Source organism: Chlamydotis macqueenii, chromosome 5 (assembly GCF_036417535.1).
Source record: "Chlamydotis macqueenii isolate bChlMac1 chromosome 5, bChlMac1.mat, whole genome shotgun sequence".
Taxonomy (NCBI): Eukaryota; Metazoa; Chordata; class Aves; order Otidiformes; family Otididae; genus Chlamydotis; species Chlamydotis macqueenii.
The window spans coordinates 50,020,237-50,040,610 of NC_141560.1; the positions used below are offsets into that span (position 1 = coordinate 50,020,237).

The window sequence follows — 20,374 nt, forward strand, 5'->3', positions numbered from 1 at the left end:
TACCAGAGCCCTAGATGAACTTACTGGAGCTGTACAATGAGATCTTTTGTTCCCTCCCAGGAGTACTACTACATGTTTTGAACGCTTGCAGTCTATTTTTCTTTTGCTACAGTTTAAATTCATTAAAGGATTAAATGGCCTGACAGTTGCAGACAAACCTCAAGGGTGTCCCCCCAGCCCCACATTGCTGCATGTGGAAACAGCATATAAGAAAACATTGTTTAATCAAATTATTTGTGTTTGCGATATCTGTTCCTTGCAGATTGGCCAGATCTCTGACTTGTTTTAGAGTTGGAAAAGGTTTAGCGCCACATTTTTTGCTATAAAGCAATTTGGGTTTGTTTTGAAGAAGTTGATCAAATGCTACTTTACTTTTAGGGCCAATCAAAAAAAAGCAGATTCAATACAGAACAATGCAGCTGAAGATATGAGACGTAGTAAATAAGTGCTGTGAAGAATGGTCCAGCCGGTAATGCATGAAACTACTTCCCTTGTGACAGGTTTGTGGTGCTTGAAGATGCAATGAGCCTGGCTTAGCCAGCTTGGCATGGTGTCATTAGCCCCCACAATCTGCATCTGAGCTGGCGTTTACACCTACATCCACATTTTAGCCTCTAGCGTGGTCATCCTTAGCCTTGTACTTTCCAGAACATGTCAACTTTTATGGGAATTCATGCATATTTCACTGCTGTTAGTCACTCGGGATGAAGTTTCATGGTTTTATTGGGGCCTCTAGTGGTCTCCAGACTGCATTACCAAACCAGAGCTGCTGTTTGGGTATGGTGAGGAAGGATGGCTTTCCTGCCTCCCTTTGGGTAGTTTTACCCAGCTACGGGCTAAGGGCGGTGCCATACAGGGGATGGGATGGAGCGATTACAGTGGAGCGTTTTACATGCAGTTAAACTGTGCTGAAGGAGCATAAATAAATGGTAATGAACAGTAACGGAGCGTGAAGGAGGAGATGAAGGTTAGCCTGAGAGGTCTCCGTGTCAGACAGTGGTCACAGATTGGTTTCTCCCCACTGCACACCTCATTGCTTTTTAAATTAGGATGCTTTCAGGACCCTGGTAAAGGCAAAAATAAAAACTGTCCTAAGAAAAGTATAGAAGTAAGGAAGGAAACAACAAACGCTTCATGTACCAGCATCAAGACAGCCACAAAAAAAAAAAGGATTTTCTGTGTATCAAGACCGTTTTGAGCTCTGTGTGAGCAAGCTGAAGGCTGTCATAGGCTTTCATGTTCTCCTGCCCCCCAGCAGAGTGTCATAGATGATAAATTTGTCTTTATTTTCAATATAAATTGTCTTTTGTGGTGTTGTATTTGAGCTTTTGTATAAATTTTAAAATCCCTTTACAGCCAGTTTTACTCTGAAAACTCTCAAACCAAATCCAATGTTGTTCTCTTTGTATCTTTTAACACTTTCCTGATCAAAGACTGTGTAGAGTCTGAAGTGTCTGGCTCAGGAAAGTGGAATCTACTTGTGATGAGAGAGAAACTTGAGTCTCAATTGCTCTCAGCTAAGCAGATCTGAAATCGGGCCCTCTCAGGAAATGTCCCTCGCTTTCATGACGGTGCTGCAAAGGCCAGGCAGCTGCTGGCTCTGATGTACATTTTCCATGTTGCCTGGGTGGCCAACTCTGCTGACTTGGGGACAGTTAGCGTTGTGTCATTGCCTCAGGAGACCTTTTGTCTTTTTTTGTTTGTTTGTTTTGTTTTGGTTTTTTTTCCCTTCTTCTTTCCTCTCTCTCTCCTTTTCATTGTATCCTCCTCCTTCCAGGGTGTGCTGGAGTAACGACTTAGAGTGAAAAAGTAGTGCTGTTAGGCTACATGCAGGAATGCACCTTGTCCACGTAAAATAAAGGTTGATGCTTTCTTAGTTTCAAAAGAAAATAACTGGCAGTTTTAACTGAAAATTCTTATTAAAAGAGGAGATTTTTTCAGTTCAGGCATTGCTCATTACACACCTAGCTGCAGTTCCACCAATGTCAGTATGATGTGCAGCTCCACTAGGATAACAATTTGGGTTTTAGTAAGTAGTTGTTTTAAATATTACTCATTGCCATTGTCAAATAAGCACATTGTTCTCTTTGTAAACTCCTTCAGCAGGATTGTCTCTGAAGAGACATTACATGTAGGACTTAATTGGGTTATGCGAATAGTTTAAACTTGTTGAAACTTCTGAGCCTTTCTTCGGGTTGAAGTTTTGTGGTTTTCTCAGTTGGAAGATTGCAGGATGCTTGGAGAATGTTACTGAACTGTGAGGTGGTTTGCAGCACCTACTGCCTGTAGTTCATCATGACCTGCAGGTTTGGGGGAGATGGAGAAGTACTGGGTTGCAGGGAAAAGTTTTAAACTGATGTTCAATCTGAAAGCCATCTAATAGAGTTTTCCAGGGTCAGTGGTGAGAGAGCTCTCAGTTGCAATGCAGTCATGTTTGGTGTCTGGGCCTATTATCAGCCCATTTCTTACCAAAATCTGTGCTGCTTGGTCTTAGGTATTTCTGTCGCTTGTTTGTTTTGTATGCACACAGGTAGGTGAATCACTTCCTTGTACCAAACCACAGAAAATCTTCCCTGCAAAATCTTTTGTTGAAGGTAGAAATGAGGAAGGAGAAACAGATCTAACAGGTACAATTCAGATGAGATGCATTCTATTTTTTTTCTGTTTATTTTTGGTAGTTGCTCGGGAAGCTCCTCACTCCTAGGTTAGCCATCTGAGAAGCAGATCCAGGTAAATTTTGGAGAAAAATCAAGAGATGAAGAAATAACTTTCTCCAGTATATTTCACCACAAAATTTCACTTGGTGTCTCATCTTGACTTTCCTACAAGGCTTTGTCTTGTGCACCACTTTTAGTTCACTGGAAGTGCTGCACAAACCAGAATCTCCTCATCTGTTTTCCTAAAAGCTAGTGGAAAAAATTATATTTGGTCTCCCTTTGGAGAAAAACTTGCTTCAGGGAAGACAGAATTTAGAAATGTTAGGGGTAAAATATAAATCATGCAAAGTGGAAATAGTCTTTCCTCTTTCACATAACTGCATAATAGCTCAAAATAGCTTGTGCACGGTTGTGTATGGCTGTCTACTGCTCTAGGGTTTTGCATAGCTTCCTAATACAATGTGGTGTCCTAAGAGGGTCCAGCCCTACCCAATTAATAACAAACATCAGCTCATGTTTCTTTCTTCTGGGTTCTGGATCTTCATTTGGTTCTATGCAGTCTCATTAGCGGAGCTGCTCATTTATAGTTAAAAGAAGAGAAGACTCCTAAGATCTTGCAGAAACTTAGCTCTACTTTTAGAAGTAGTGCACTATTTTCTCCAGGATAAACCGACTTAAACCAAACATTCTGTGAAATGGTGTTTTGTGGATGAGTGTCTGCCTTAGTTAGCAGAGGGAGAACACGTAGAGCTGACACTTGCTGCAGCAGATTTTCAGTTTTTCATTGGAAGTGAATGCGTCATATTACTGAGATCATCTAGAGTTAATTTGAATCAAAAAATCCTGTTGTGGGTTACAGTTAAAATGAATTTAGCAGAGTAAATATACACTGGAAAGGAGGAAAAAAAACAAACCAAAACCCCAAACCCTAGCACCAAATCCAGAAAGTAATCAGTCTTAAATGAAACTATATAACATAATTAAATGTTAGCTTCTGAGTTAGCCTCTTGTTGACTATTTCTTCCTTCAAGTAGCAAGGACCTGATACAGGAGGACTGAGTGTTTACAAATGCTGCTGAAGGTTGGAGCGAATCTACAGCACACAGGCTTAATCTACATTGTCTTTTTTTCTTTTTGTACAATAAGCACAGGGGAAAACACTTGCTTTTCTTGTCTTGGCATATCTTTTAATTTCTGTGCTTTTTACAGTAGTATAATGATTTGTGATTAGAAATTGTCTGCTTAAATGCAGAGAAATGCTTTGCAGTTGAAGACAAGACATTTTGGGAAGAAATTAGAAAATAAAGCAAAATATTACACAGGTATATTTCAGCTCATTTTCCAGTATGATATTTTTTTCACCCTAAAACCAAGAAATTGCAAAAGTAAGGCATGTTACTTGGACTAGGTTCATATAGGTTTAGGCACACAGTTATATGCCCCAGTTCAGGTGATCTTATTTTTCTTTCCTGGTGTTGTAATGTCATTGATTTGGACAAACGTCATTGATTTGGACATAATGTGGAAATGAATGAGGTGAAACAGGCCTGAGCTGGGTTGCAAGAGACAGAAAAATTCTGTATTTCCAAACCCCATCCTTTCTCTGGGATTGTCTCCTGCAAGAAGGTGTTGCTCCCTACAGATTTAGACTTTGCACTCCCGGTGAGGTGGAAAGATATACCTGGGCAATCCCACTTCCATTATTGTGGGGCTTCCCAGTGGCATTCCAGAGTTGGATCTTCACTTAATTTGTGTGACCTTGAATAAAACCTTTCTGTGAGAACGCTTTCTGCATAAGCCTATGCCAAGTATGAAATATCAGAGGTGACAGAGCGGTCTACAAGTGGCAGAGTTACTGTGTCTTTGCTGGTTAATGTTTGTCAGCTGAGCAGTGATAACTGATAACGTTAGCAAACCGAAACCTGGAGTCTTAAAACCACGGTGATGGTTGCAGTGCAGTAGCTTGCCCTAAAGCCCGTAGTTATGGATGTGGGACAACTAATGGTAGGTGGGCATAGGAGGAAAAAAAGGAAGTGAGACAAGGGCTATTGGGGCGGTCATCTTAATTATGCTGTTCCTTTTTTGAAAGGATGTTGAGAATTTGGAGACCATTGTGATAACTTGGTATTTTTGTGGAGCTCCTCCAAACCAGAGAGGATGGGTGGGTGGAGAAGAGAAGATCTGAAGGTACGCATGTGAAAGATCGTTGGAGAAGAGTGTGATTAATGTCCTGGCTTTTTGCATCTGAGTCACAAGGCACATACTGGTGAGAACACGAGAAATAACAAGCAGCAACCTCATGTACTGTTCTCAGAAAGGGTTTGTGGCTAAGGGGTTTTTTTGGTTAGGATTTTCTGGTTTGCTCACTTTGACTGTTTAGCCAGCTTCTTAACCTCGTATTTACATGAACCAAACCACGTTGTTTGTTTTGGAAACTGGAGCACCCCAGGCAGGTGGGCTGCTGTTGACAAGGGCTTTTTTCCCCAGTGCAGGAGCCCTAAGTTCATTAGAAGGTGCAGTTTGACAGCAGAGCCAAGTTGATCTAAAGTCTCACAACCAGCAGAAGTGGAGGCACTGCTATCTTCCCTGCTGTTGACCAGCTCCTGTGGCTCCCTCAGTGCATGTGTACAGCAGGCACATTTTAAATCCTGCTCCTGAAAATATCTTAGTCTTAGTCTGTCTTTTTCAAATATCAATGGAACTTGAGCTTCTCAGTCACTTATTACTTTTGAAGATGTTTTCCTGCAGCATGTCTTATTTCCTCTTTGGTAAGATTACCTGTGAGACTAATAATAATAATTCTGCAATCAGGTAACCCACTGTATACCTGAGGAGGATGGAGCTGAATCCTCCGTCTACTACACACCACCAACTCCTGGTCAATAATAAACTGCACACATAAGGAGTGCAGGACAGACCTTGCGCAAGTGCAGATAAATTATTTGGCTCCTCTGGAACATGCAACTTTTGATCAGGCTCGAAATGCGGCTGTGTGATGCTTGAAAAGATTCATTTACCATAGCTGATGACAGTGGTGAGCTTGTGTATACATATCTCTGCTGTTCACTTGAAATGGTCAGTGTTTTGCATTTTGCTGTCTTGATCTGTTGAGTATTTTCTTGGGGAGAGATGTTCCACCCTTACCCCAAGTTCCAGTTTTTTTATTAAAAAAAAATACCTGACTGCACATGAATAATGTGGATTCATGTCATTGAGAACAAAAGCGGAAATGACAGGGCTTCTGATATATTTGATGAAAACACAAGGAAAATCAGGTGTTCAGCACAAATATCCTCTGAAATAATAAACAAGTGTTTTGTATAAATAGCATCTCATTAAGTAATAACATAAGGCTGGAGAACAGTTCAGTTCATGGCTTGTGTTGAAAAATACAGCACGGAATGACTGAGTCAGGCAGGGTAACGCTTGGGAATGGGATCATCTGTTCTGTGCGTTTTTGCCTTTCAGGACACCCTGCTTGCTGCCAACAGGATGTGCTTTTTTGAGTTTGGGTTGCATGTAGAGTTGTGGAAAGTCAGCAGGCATTGTGAGGGGGTATTGCCAAAGTGTGTGATAAACAAAAGCAAGTGAAATGATGGGAAGCTGTTTATTTATCATGTGACAGGAGATTTAGCATAACTTTTTTCTTTAGTTGTTTGAGCATGATCCACAAAACTCAGGCGTGATGGTACAGCCAAGTTTCTAGCAGCTTGGTAATAATTTGCTGTTAGATCAGATGGCTGCAGCTGGGGGTAAAACAGGAATCAGCATGCTTCTTGTTTCAGCTGGCAGGGAAGAAATGGGGAGGTGAGAAGCAGTGGTGCAGGGGACTTAAAATCATAGAATCATAGAATGGTTAGGGTTGGAAGGGACCTTCAAAGGTCATCTAGTCCAATCCTCCTGCAAGGAGCAGGGACATCCCCAGCTAGATCAGGTTGCTCAGAGCCTCATCCAGCCTGGCCTTGAACGTTTCCAGGGATGGGGCCTCCACCACCTTTCTGGGCAACCTGTTCCAGTGTTCTATAACTCGCATTGTAAAAAATTTTTTCCTAATTTCCAATCTAAATCTACCCCCCTCTATTTTAAAACCATTACCCCTCGTCCTATCGCAACAGGCCCTACTAAACAGCCTTTCCCCATCTTTCTTGTAGGCCCCCTTGAGGTACTGGAAGCCGCTATCAGGTCTCCCCGGAGCCTCCTCTTCTCCAGGCTGAACAGCCCCAACTCTCTCAGCCTGTCCTCATAGGAGAGGTGCTCCAGCCCTTTTATCATCTTCGTGGCCCTCCTCTGGACCTTCTCCAACTGGTCCGTGTCCTTCTTGTGTTGGGGGCTCACAGTACTCCAGGTGGGGTCTCACCAGGGCAGAGTAGAGGGGCAGAATCACCTCCCTCGACCTGCTGGCCACGCTTCTCTTGACTTGGTAGTGCCATACCTGTTTCTCAGTTGTATGATGTCTGTTCTTTCTGTTGCTCAGGAAGGAGCTGTGCTGCTGAATAGCTGTGCCCCTGAGCTCAAAATTGGGGAGAAGGACATGCAAAACTTTGCAATCTTCAGGTAGTTTTACAGAAGAGAAAGTAACTGAAGGACAGGTTGTGAATGATGTCAGGCTTTTGCTGTTTTGTCTGTAGGGCTGCAGAAATCACTGTCACTTACTCAGTCCAGTAGCGTTTCTTGTTGTTGTTTTTGCGATTTCCCTTTCTGAGTAAACACAGCATCTTTTTGTCTTTACTTTTAGATTGCCCTGCTTTTCAGGGTATCTCTCCTCTTGCTTGTCATTCAGCAGCTTTTTCCTCATAGCTTAGCACTTCTACTCTGAACGCTGCATGTGAGTGTTTTCCTGCCTTATGAGTGGCTTTTTCCTTTGTAGTCTCTTCTTCCTTGGCCACTTCTTTGTGTAAAAATACAGATGGGCTTTTTGACCTGAGTGCAAAGGAAAGTTTCCTCACTTCCTAATAGCCTTGCAGTTTGGCTGGGCTCTCAAATATTCAGAAAGGTTGAGGAGGAGCCTCACACTTGTGCCTAGGAAATCTGCGTCCCAAGTAATGTCATTTGTGTGTCAGTAGGGCTGTGCTGAAGACAACCAAGCGTTAGTTGTTTGATGCTTACCAAGTGCTCTTTTGCCTAGGAAATGTGCCCAAACTATTCTTGCTGTGGCACTGAAACTATCACAGGCTGGAAGGGGGTGTCTCTACTTGAAGCTGGCTTCTGCTGTATTTCTCCTTACTGTAAAGCTGGAGGGATTGCTTCTAATCAGCTGCCCTGCCTCATCTTTGTGGAGAGTGCTTTTTATAGTCTCTCATATGGAGAACACAATGATTTAATGGTATCCTTTGACTGCTTTTTGAGTGTGTCTGCTTGGGCCCATGACTGTGATGCAGGGAGCTACTGCTGATGGAGCAGCAACATGAGAGCTGACAGACGAGAGATTTGGCATTCGAGCTTTGCATTGGGTTGTTGTGGTATAGATGCTTATTTTGAGTTAGCTTGTGGAATTGCAGAAACAGCTAAAACTGTCAAATAAAACAGGGTGGAAAGAGAAAATGAGACAATTTCAAGTGCTTTAGAGGAATGTGTCAACCTCTGCAATCAGCAGGCTTGATGCTTTGTGTGGGTAAGGCACCATCTGGCATAAAGCTAAGCTGGATTTTCTAGGAGCAAGATAATATAAGGTCCAGCCAAAGCACCAGCCCTTCTGCAGGTGACATTAGAGCAGCCAGGGCAGGAGACTGCCTCTACCTGCACCAAATGTGATGCCAAAAACATCAGATCCAGAGGTGGGCAGGCAGAAACCTCCCGTGGCCACGAGCCTGCCTGACACAAGGCACTGTGATCTGCGGATCTCCAGCACCACGCTAGGGGCCTGCCTGTCCTTGGGACACATATATCTGCATGCTTCTTTTTGTCTTGTCCTGTGTGGCTTTGCAAGATGAATAGTTGTATTTTATCCCTGATCCAATTGTTCAAGTCGTCTGTTTGTGACATGACAAAAGTGCCTGCTGCAGTCGGTTGGCATCAGCTGGCTGTGAGTCTGGGAAGTCTCAGGAAATCAGAGTTTTCCTCTCCAGCGCCTGCAGACCTCAGTCTCGGGCTTTTATTTCAATCCTTCAGGAGCATTTGGTGCTGCCACCTGGGGGGAGATGAAGAAAGCAATTTACAGGCCAGTTTGTACACTAACAGGAAGGGAAATGGCTTTTTCGGAAGCAAAAGCATGAAGTTGAAAGACTAAACACTTACAAACCAGATTCCGCTGTGTTTGTCAGTATTACTAGCAGAGGAGTTCCAGGTTGCAGTTAAATGTCAACTGCTGATACTTTATGGATACATACACACACGTAAACTAGGTTTCAGAATATATATTGTTTGGAACTTTGACTATGCTGAGATTGTTTCAGAAAATGCAAAATATTATTTTGTGAGAAGTAATAATAAAATTTATGCAGCAAAGGGATGAAAAGAAAAATCTTGTTAATAAAAAAAAACTGATTTGCATCTCCTACTTTTTGGAAGATGATGTTGGAAGTACTAACTAAAGTGGATTTGATTAAGATCTTGTGGGTTTTGTTTTTAAATTTGTATGTGCAAAATAATAATGTTATGCAAGCTGTTTGTGTGACAAAATCTGGTTTAAAAAAAAAAAAGCAGTAGCTAACACTTTACCAGCATGTTTGGGATTGGGTTTTTTTGTTTTGTTTTTAATAGTTTGGTATATTTTTGGTGTTGTTTTTGTGTCAGTAGATTTTTAGGTATCTCTTCTGCAGGTTGAAAAACCTAGAGTGCAACAATAAATATTTTTTTTTTTAACTGATTTCCTCCCCCCATGTATTAAGTAAGCCAATCCTTACTTATTTTTATTCCAGTAATTTCAAGTTTTAATTTGTGTTATTTATTTTTGTTTTCCAGGTCAGATGTACAATTGCCTGTAAGTATCATTCTGTTGCTTTTTTTTTTTTTTTTTAATATAACTCTAGTTATCTTAATTTCTTTTAAAAAAGATTGAACAGTATCAGCTAAGTATTTTTAAAAAACTTTCTGAAAATAACTTTTAGAAATAGCGTTCAAAAATGTAAAGTCGCTTATTTTAGTGACTATAATTCCTGCAGTATGTTTAAGGATATTTAAAGATATAAAAGTGCACTTAAATCCCTTTGCTTTTCAGTTTCTAAAGAGTTCTGGTAAAATCAAGTTCAGATATAACGCGCTTAGGCAATACAAAATAAACCTGAAAATGAAAGAAGGCACTCAAAGTGATGCTTTAAGGGTTTTCTGAAGCAAGTATAGTAACTGCTGTACTTGCCAAGATTACAAGTTTTCATGTGGCAAAAATTTTCAAAAGTAGATGCAAGATGAGTTCTGCCTTAATGTTGAACATGAGACTGACATGAACTAGCCTTTAAATGTTAGGGCCTGAATCAACTCTCTGCATAGTTTGGGCTGCGCTATGTCAACCTAACATTGTTTTCTGCAGGTATACTCTGTCTCGTCCTTACTTGTGGAACACTCTGTGTGAATATGAGAACATTTTGCTCATACTCTGAGGGGAAAAGATAAAGTTGCTATGCCGGGTTAAGTAAAGCAGCTAGCTTCTGATAACACATGAGAAAAATACATGCGCAGAATGTGGCGGCAGGTTCTGTTCTTTTCAAACAAACCTGCACTGAAAAAAAGAGCAGATCGTGGTAGCTTTCACCCAAACCATGAGTAGAGTCAGTGAATGACTGAAGTAATGTGGCTATCTCTTAATCTAAATCAAGTTGTCTGACAGAAGTTAAAAGTGGTAAAATCAGGAAATGCGCAGTCAAATCTCTGTAGGAGAACAAACTGGGAAAACAGAAGTGACTGCAGGTCTGTGCATGATATCTGTACATGACTGTACTTTTGCAGTCATGGGAAACCCAGAAGCTTTGTAAAAATACTTATTGCTTTGTATTCTTTCTTTCAGGCACTGAGGACTGTGGTTCAAAAAATGTGACTGCAGAAACAGGAACCAGTAGTAATGATGATTTATCACTAAACTCTACGAGTGGGAACAAAACCTATGGAGGTGGAAGATTGTCCAAGGATGTGTCGCTATCTGACAGTGCAATAAGTGATCAGGACAATGTAACACGTAAGTAGTTTGGAATGTGACTGGGATGTAAATCTTCAGGGTGGTTTGTGCTTTTATACTGCGTTAGCGTTTTAAGCCTGAACTCTAGTCCAGAGTGCAAAGAGCATGCAGGGGGCGTGGATCCAGCTGCTTTACTGCAGTAGTGAATGGGCCAAAGAAAAGCATCTGCACAGCTGACTGGGAGTGCAGTTCAACACTGTGATTGTTGCATGGCCTTGAGATGGTTCTATCACTGTTAGACTTGGGCTCCCTTCCCTGCTTATTATGGCTTTTTAGGTTACAGTTGCAACAGTTCGAACATACAGTGACATACAGATTTGAAGTACCTACATAACAGAGTACAGCTGAAGTACTCTACCTAGTAGTGAGGGTGTCATGTATGTAGAGGAGTGCTGTGTGAATCTTGCAGCTAGAAGGCTCTTCTCTGTAAGACAGCCAGCTTAGTTAAAAATAACAGCAGGTTATGTGTTCCAGTCTTTCTCAGCACCCTGTGTGAAGTTGACAGCTGAGGCAGGATGGTAATCACTGCTGCACCTAGACAATTTTACTCCTTTAAAATTTTTTTTTTCCCCTTTAAATTTTAACTTTCTTGCCTTTCACAGAGCCCAACCCAGTCCTTGATCTCAAGGCAGAATATGTTGGCGTGACTTCTGTCAACTTGACATGGGCAGTGAACACCACTGCTTCCAACTCCTACACCTACAGGATAGAGGTTGTAAACGGTACCTCTGTTAGGAACCTGACGTCCAATGTTACCAAAACTGAAATTAAAGAGTTAATCCCTGGAACACTGTATAATTTCACAGTATTTGCAGTAGTGAATGACAATGAGACAGAAGGAGAAGGACTGTCCATAAGTCTGTATACAAGTAAGTCTGTTTCTTGCAGCCTTGTTTCTGGTGGATTGTATTTTGCTGTGCAGCTCAGGGCTCTGCCTACCTATGCAAGGATGGTAATTCAATACTACTGTGTATAGACATAATAGTCCTGGAGCCTCATCTGGGCTATATGCAAAAGATGGGATGTTAGTGTGTAGCAGAAATGCAGCCTTGATGTTTCTGTTTTGTTATTATCTTCATTCCTCATCTTCCCCTTCATCCTCATCCCTTTCCTGTCTGCTTCTATAGAGTCCCAAGGGAAGTGCTGGGAGTGCTGTCAAGGGTGGTAACCTGTGATTCTACTCTGGGGTGTCGAAGGGAGATGACTCCCACTCAGAATGACTTCTCTTCAGTTCTCTCTTAGCTGCCCATTGATGCAGAAGTGTCCAGGAGCAGATGGTGATGTTGTTGGGGTGCTCCTGCACTCTATGAACAGAGCAAAGTAGTAGTGTGCCTGTGTTTTTTTTTCTGTTTGTGTTTGTGAGCAGAAGTTCTTGCAGGTTGACAGATTGTTGTCTTGCCTTTCACAGAGCCCAGCCCAGTCGATGATCTCAAGGCAGAATATGTTGGTGTGACTTCTGTCAACTTGACATGGGCCATGAACGATGCTGGTTCCAGCTCCTACACGTACAGGATAGAGGTTGTGAGTGGTACTTCTGCTCGCAACCTGACGTCCAATGTCACCGAAACTGAAATTACTGAGTTAATCCCTGGGTCGCTGTACAACTTCACAGTATTTGCAGTAGCAGCTGATGGTCAGACAGAAGGAGAAGGATTGTCCGTAGACCTATATACAAGTAAGTCACATTTCCTTGCAGCCCTGTTCTGCTGGGTGAGTCAGAGCTCTGTCTACCTGCCTGAGGGCTCTAAATATAAAACTGTTATCTGTACAGATATGATATTTTAATCCTGGAGCTTAATTTGGACTTTCTACTAAGCATGGGATCTTAATGTGCGGCAAATACATATCCCCACTTTAAACAGAACAAAGTGAAAACAGCCAAACAAAACCCACCTTCCTTCCCCTCCATTCTTGTCTCTTCATATGGGAGATAACTTCTTGTCACAAGTATTCAGTGAGCCAACTAGGAAAGGTGCCCTCCTAGACTTGCTATTTGTGAGTAGAGAAGGACTCATGCAGGATGTGGCTATCTTGGCCACAGTGATCACGAAATGGTTGAGTTTATATTTTTCCGTGTAATAAGACAAACAGGTGTCAGGTTTGCTATTTGGACTTCAAGAAAGCAAACTTTAAGTGATTGAGGGAGCTATTTAGCAACAAAGCTGGTGACAGGGCTGGAAGGAATGTCCTATGAGGAGTATCTGAGGACTTTGTCTAGTTTGGAGAAAAGGAGGCTGAGGGGTGACCTCATTATACTCGGAGGAGGAGAAGTGGAGAGTGAGGTTCTGATCTCTTCTCAAAGCTGCACCAGGGAAGGTTGAGACTGGACATTAGGAAGCATTTCTTTACAGATAAAGTGGTCAAACACTGGAACAGGCTTCCTAGAGAGATGGCAGTGTTTAAGAGGCATTTGGACAATGCCCTCAATAATATGCTTTAACTTTTGGTCAGCCCTGAAGTGATCAGGCAGTTGGACTAGATGATCGTTGTAGGTCCCTTTCAACTGAAATTATGCCATGCTATTCTCTTCTCTTTCCCGCCCACCTCTCTAGGTTCCCAAGGGAAGCCCTGGGAGTGCTGTCAGAGTTATGGCCTCTGCTTCTGCTTTGAAGTGTCAAAGGGAGATGACTCCCACTCAGAATGACGTCTCTTCAGTTCTCTCTTAGCTGCCCATTGATGCAGAAGTGTCCAGGAGCAGCTGGTGATGTTGTTGAGGTGCTCCTGCACTCTGAACAATGAGTGATGTGAAGAGAGCAAATTAGTAGTGTGCCTGTGTTTTTTCTGTTTGTGTTTGTGAGCAGAAGTTCTTGCAGGTTGACGGATTGTTGTTTTGCCTTTCACAGAGCCCAGCCCAATTGATGATCTCAAGGCAGAATATGTTGGTGTGACTTCTGTCAACTTGACATGGGCCATGAACGATGCTGGTTCCAGCTCCTACACGTACAGGATAGAGGTTGTGAGTGGTACTTCTGTTAGGAACCTGACGTCCAATGTCACCGAAACTGAAATTACTGAGTTAATCCCTGGGTCGCTGTACAACTTCACAGTATTTGCAGTAGCAGCTGATGGTCAGACAGAAGGAGAAGGACTCTCCATAAGCCTGTATACAAGTAAGAAAATGGTGCCTCTTAATTGCAAGTAAACATGCAGTTTCTACCAAATTGCCCTGCTTTTTTACCTTGGGTTTCCAATTTTGTACTATTTCTCATTGTAACGTTGCTTTGCTGCAGGTGCCTGAGAGTATGAGTTGCCAAGTGGCCTTTGGTAAAAGGGAAGAGGACTGAGATTGTATGTGTCTGTGTGCAAGTGTTGCCTGTAGAGCAGTTATTTCAATTGGCTTGGCTGCTCAAGACTATGTGGAGTTCCAGCTGCTACAACAGCATTACTTTCTCTAGACTTGAGGGCTGAATGGGGCACCTGCAGTGCTTCTGGGAGCAGGTTGTCACAGCTTATACCAGAGGACATGGTGTGCAGGGACGTGGTGGCCAGGATCACAGAGGCTTTTTGTTCTTGAAGATTGTTTTGAGTTCTTTGCAGAGTCCCTGGCCTGGGGCTCTTGTGGGCTGTGACAGTGCCTACGGCTACGTTGTCAGGTGCGGTCCTGTTTTTGTCAGCTTTGCACCATGGTACCTTTTTCCCAGATCAGAGGTACACATGGGCGGAGAAGTTGTTTTAGTTTCTGTGTGTGTGTGCGTGTGTGTCTAGCTCAGGAGCGAAAAGGGAACAGGCAGCGTCCCTACAAAGCAATTAGAAGCGGTGTGTCCTGGAGCTGCTACTGGTTAGATGAGCTTGAATGAGCTGCCTGAGGTGAGTCTTGTCTGCCTAGTGTTCATGCTGAATCATGCTTGCAGACACAGCCCCTCTGGGTGGGTCAGCTGTTGGACCTGCTCAGGACCCAGTTCCTTCTGCTGATGTTGGGGAGAGGCTGGACTTGAAGGGCTGTCGTAGTTTAGCCCTGCTCGGGACGAGACTATCCAGTCTTTCTCTTGCTCCCCCCACCCTCTGAGGGAACAGGGAGAGATAATATAAGAAAAAGGCTCAAGGTTTGAGGTAAGAACAGGGACAGATCCTTAAAGTTACTTTTACGTGCAAGACAGACTCAACTTGGGGAAAACTGCTTGTTTTATTATTAAAAACAAAGCAGGATAATGAGAGAGAGAGAACAAGATAACCTTCCCCTACTCCTCCCTCTACCCAGGCTTAACATTATCTCTACCTCCTCCCCCTCCCCCACCCCAAGTGGCACAGGGCGGAAATAGGGAATGGGGGTTACTGTCGGTTCATCACACGTTGTTTTACGCCGCTGCTTCCTCCTCGGCGGAAGAACTCCTCACATTCCTTCCTGGCTCCAGTGTGGGGTCCCTCCCACAGGCTGCAGTCCCTTGTGAAACTGCTCCAGCACGGGCCGTTGTTTCAACGGGGTGCAGTCCCTCTGAAACAGCTGCCCCAGCAGGCCCTCCATGGGACACAGCCTCCTTCGGGCATCCACCTGCCCTGGCCTGGGGCCCTCCACGGGCTGCAGGTGGATCTCTGCTCTTCCATGGACCTCCATGGGCTGCAGGGGGACAGCCTGCCTCACAATGCGTTGCACCACGGGCTGCAGGGGAATCTCTGCCAGGAGCAGCATTACTCCTCCCCCTCCTTCACTGACCTTGGCATCTGCAGCCGTTCCTCTCACAAAAAATTCTTGATGATCAGCTCAGGGAGATGCCTCTCAGGTTTTCACATCTCAGCAACTCTCCACTTCTTGCAGCCAGGCCGGGCCGAGTCGGGCCCAGATAGCTGCCCAGAGAGTGAGGCCTGCAAGGCTCACACCTCCCCCCTCTGCCCCCACTTCAGCTTCTTCACAACTTTTTTCTTTTTTTTTTCTATTTTTCCCTTCTTAAATACATTATCACAGAGGCGTTATTAGGGAACATTCTGTTACCAATTGGCTTCGCCCTGGCCAGCAGCCGGTCTCTCCTAGGCTGGGCAGTCCTAGGCTGGGCAAGTCCACTGGACAAAGGGGAAACAACTTATAGCAGCTTCTTACAGGAGCTGCCACCGTAGTCCTGTCCCGTCCCGTCCCCCCGTCCGTCCCCCCCCCCCTAAATAAAACCAGGGAAAGGGCTCAGATTAAGACTTACAGGCACAATTTTGAGTTAACAGACCAAGATCACACTCTGCTTCCTTCCCTGGTTTCCACCCATTTCTCTGTCTGGAGACCCACTGCGAGAACAAATGGGTTTGCCATGTGAACTGAAATTAAGAGGATATCCCCCAGAATGCCTGTGGCCTTTCCAGAGGATGCCCCAGCATGAATGTCTGAAACTGGGTATTGATACTGTAGAAGTGTTGCTTGGCTGTAAATAATGGTCATTCCGTGTGGAACAGGGAAATGTGGCTGGGGCTCTTCTTTATTTCTCAGTCTTCACAGATTGTTGTTTTGCCTTTCACAGAGCCCAGCCCAGTTGATGATCTCAAGGCAGAATATGTTGGCGTGACTTCTGTCAACTTATCATGGGCCGTAAGCGAACCTGCTTCCAGCTCCTACACGTACAGGATAGAGGTTGTGAGTGGTGCCTCCGTTAGGAACCTGACGTCCAATGTCACCGAAACTGAAATTGCCGAGTTAATACCTGGGACGCTGTACAACTTCACAGTATTTGCAGTAGCAGCTGATGGTCAGACAGAAGGAAAAGGATTGTTCATAAGCCTGTATACAGGTAAGTCACAGTTTCTTGCAGCCTTATTTCTGGTGGACTGTATTTTGCTGTGCAGCACAGTGTTCTGCCTACCTGCCTGAGGGTTGTAACTTAGTACAGGCAGAGGTGATGTTTTGACCCTGGAGCTGCAGATGGCTAATTTGCCAAGCATGGGATGTTTAAGTACAGAAGCAACATTGCCCTGGTAGAAAGCTCTTGGTGAAGTTTGTCCTCAAGGCTGACAATGCAGAGAAGAAATTTTTCCCCAAGAACGTGTATGTTCTAAATTTGAGAAAGTGGATTGGTTTCATTTCCTAGAGTGTTGGGGCTGTTATTTCAAGAGGATCTCACAGAGAGCATATTGCACCAGGGGACCTTCTATGATTTGGTTGCCCATAGGTGCTATCAGGCTTCAACAGGAAAGTGAGATTTAGGCAACTCTAGTTCAGAGGAGCTGCTTTGACTGACCAGCACCTTGCTGTGTTGAGTATCAATAGTCTTGATGTGTGGCGTTGGAGGGCCCATTTTGGAGCTGGCCTGCAAGGCTGTAGCCCAGCCTAGTCATTCCACAGGGTGTATTTGAAAGGAAACAGATGCCTGTTCTTGTCATTTGTGTTGTTCTGAAATGTGCATGCATGTGTGCTCCTACCTTTCCGGTTAATTCCCAAAAGTCTTTGTTGTGCTACCTGAATAATGGCTAGTTGCCCTGAAGATGCACAGACAATAGGGTGCTGCAGAGTGGGTTTTTGGAGATGGTCTCTCCATGAGAATGAGATCAGGGCATGAGGGTTGGAGAAAGAGAGCAAGATGCCCGAGTCATCACCTCTGTTCCTCTTCTAGTGGTATTTGATGTTCCTTACCTTTTGCTGTGCAGAGATGCATTGCTGTCTGTCGCCTCTAATCTTTTCTCCTTCCTGCCCACCTCTGAATTGTCAGGGTAAACCCTGGAACTGCTAGCACCATGGTGACCTGTGCTCTTGCTTTTGGATGTGAAAGGAAGATGAATCACACTTGAGATGCCTCTTTATTTTTCTTTTACATTGCCATTGATGCAGAAGCCTCCATGAGCATCTGGTGATGTTGTTTGGATGCTCCTGTACTGTAGTGATGAATGATGTGAACAGAGCAAAGTAGTAGTGTGCCTGTGTTTCTTCTGTCCATGTTTGTGAGCAGAAGTTCTTGCAGGTTGACAGATTGTTGTCTTGCCTTTCACAGAGCCCAGCCCAGTCGATGATCTCAAGGCAGAATACGTTGGTGCTGAGAAAGTCAACCTGACGTGGGCAGTGAGCGATCCCGCTTCCAGCTCCTACACGTACAGGATAGAGGTTGTGAATGGTACTTCTGCTCGCAACCTGACGTCCAATGTCACTGAAACTGAAATTACTGAGTTAATCCCTGGGACGCTGTACAACTTCACAGTATTTGCAGTAGCGGCTGATGGTCAGACAGGAGAAGGACTGTCCATAAGACTGTATACAAGTAAGTCGCAGTTGCTTGTGCATCCCTTCCTGCTGGGCTGTATTTTGCTGTGCAGCACAGGGTTCTGCCTACCTGCCTGAGGGCTGAAATTTAATACTGTTGCTGTGTTTTGCCTGCTTGCAGTCAGAGATGTTTGTGGGAAGGGACATAACCTTCTTTTAAAAACAAAATAAACCAAAACCCTCAAAAACAGTGGTGGTTGAAGGTGGTCACAAGGCCTGTGACACAACGGAGGAACTCTTCCTGACAGCCTGCCTCCCTGGCCTGTGAGTTGTGTGGGCAGTTTCGCTGACTTGACTTCTTGGAGGATGGGGGCCTCAGGCCCTTACTTTAAAGGGCTTGCACACAGGGAGTCTGTTGTGCCCAGAGAACTTTTGTGATTTGAGGGCCAGTGGTTGCCATTGGGCTGCAGCAGGAGAGTGAGCTTTAGGTTGCGCTGGCTCAGGAGTGAGTTCAGGGCACAAAGGATGGCGATGGAGCACAATGCCTGGGTCACTGCCTCTGCTCCTCTTCCAGTCACATTTGATGGTCCTTACCTTTTGCTGTGCACAGAAACATCACTATCATTTTTTCCTTTTTTTTTTTTCTTTTTTTTCTTCCTGCACCCTCCCCTGCAATTCTGTATCTTTCCTGACCACATCTCTGTATTCCCAAGTAAAATTCAGGGAATACTGGCACCATGGTGACCTGTGGTTCTACTCTGGGGTGTCGAAGGGAGATGACTCCCACTCAGAATGACGTCTCTTCAGTTCTCTCTTAGCTGCCCATTGATGCAGAAGTGTCCAGGAGCAGATGGTGATGTTGTTGGGGTGCTCCTGCACTCTATGAACAATGAGTGATGTGAAGAGAGCAAATTAGTAGTGTGCCTGTGTTTTTCCTGTGTGTGTTTGTGAGCAGTTCTTGCAGGTTGACAGATTGTTCTTTTGCCTTTCACAGAGCCCAGCCCAGTCGATGATCTCAAGGCAGAATATGTTGGTGTGACTTCTGTCAACTTGACATGGGCCATGAACGATGCTGGTTCCAGCTCCTACACGTACAGGATAGAGGTTGTGAGTGGTACTCCTGTTAGGAACCTGACGTCCAATGTCATCGAAACTGAAATTACTGAGTTAATCCCTGGGACGCTGTACAACTTCACAGTATTTGCAGTAGCAGCTGATGGTCAGACAGAAGGAGAAGGACTGTCCATAAGCCTGTATACAAGTAAGTCACATTTCCTTGCAGCCCTGTTCTGGTGGGTTGTATTTTGCTGTGCAGCACAGCGTTCTGCCTACCAGCCCGAGAATTGTTTCAGGCAGAAGTGCTGCCCAGAGCCTACCTGCAGTCAGCAATGTTTATGTGTGGAATGGGATTCTGTGGGAGACTGTGTTGCCTTCTTACACTTATGAATGAGGCCTTCAACCCTCATTTTGAAGGTCTCCCTTGTGCCTGGGAGACTTCCCCAGTTGGAGAGGCTTTTGGCAGCACTGGGCTGTGTGGCTCTCAGCCACGCTGCTGCACTCAGCTTGTCAGCAAAGAGGAGAAGGTTGAGGTGCTCCTCAGGCTAGGCATTGTGGCTGTTTTTGCCCCTTTGTTGTGAATATGTGCTGCTGTGTTCTTTCCTTCATTTTGTCCCATTTTAATTGAGGTGAAGTGAATCTGTCCCAGAGCTCCTCAGTGGGCTTTCCAGAGGTGTCCCAGGATGAACCCATAAAGAGTGTTTCTGGTACTTGAGAAAGTGCTGCTTGGCTACTTGTAATGCTCAGTCTGTCCAAAACGTGGAAGCATGGCTGTGCCTCTCCTCTTTCTGTCTCTGTTTGTCAGCAAATATTTGTGAGCGTTGATGGAGTCTCATCTTGACTTTCACAGAGTCCAGCTCTGTTTTCCATATCTGGGCCGAGTATGCCAGTCTCTGATTTCTGTCTGTCTTTCTGTCCTTCCTTCTTTCCCATGGAGCACAGATAATAGTTCTTCTAACATCTACAGGATAAGCATCCAAAGTCATGGTTCCTCTAGAAACCAGACATCCAGTGTCACCAGAGCTGTTATCACAGATGTGAACTCTGAAATCTTCTCTAACAACTGGATTTCCTTCAGTAGTTACTGAAGGAAAAGAAGTATTTGGAGAATGCAGTAGAGAAGTTCCAGTCACTCACATCTATCTTTTACCTAAATCTGTTTCTTCTGGTACACAATTCTACTTCTCTGTAGTTTCTTAAAATAATACCTCTTTTTAATAACAAAATAACTTAATCCATGAGCTTTTTACTTGTAAGTAAATACCTCTTTATCAAGAGAGGAAATACATTTGCTGTGTGTTATAATTGCCTAAGTTTCATGAGAGTTTTGGCCTTGAAGGTCAAGTTTTATACGATGTTTAATTTAGAAGGACCTTTCTTCTCAGTGTTACTGCTACATTAACTTTTTTTAATATCTTATTGTATCTGGTCATAAGGTTGCAATTTTTG

General features: G+C 44.0%; 1 protein-coding gene across 1 annotated transcript in view; it reads left to right on the forward strand.

The window, feature by feature from the left end:
* Positions 1–20,374, forward strand: part of PTPRJ (protein tyrosine phosphatase receptor type J) — a 77,608-nt gene that overhangs the window by 39,784 nt on the left and 17,450 nt on the right. Inside the window, exons 2-9 of the mRNA XM_086749569.1 lie at positions 9,558–9,576; positions 10,597–10,764; positions 11,367–11,633; positions 12,173–12,439; positions 13,608–13,874; positions 16,203–16,469; positions 17,664–17,927; positions 18,864–19,130. Of these exons, the coding sequence (XP_086605695.1) occupies positions 9,558–9,576; positions 10,597–10,764; positions 11,367–11,633; positions 12,173–12,439; positions 13,608–13,874; positions 16,203–16,469; positions 17,664–17,927; positions 18,864–19,130 (1,786 nt within the window). The remainder of the gene's footprint in view (positions 1–9,557; positions 9,577–10,596; positions 10,765–11,366; positions 11,634–12,172; positions 12,440–13,607; positions 13,875–16,202; positions 16,470–17,663; positions 17,928–18,863; positions 19,131–20,374) is intronic.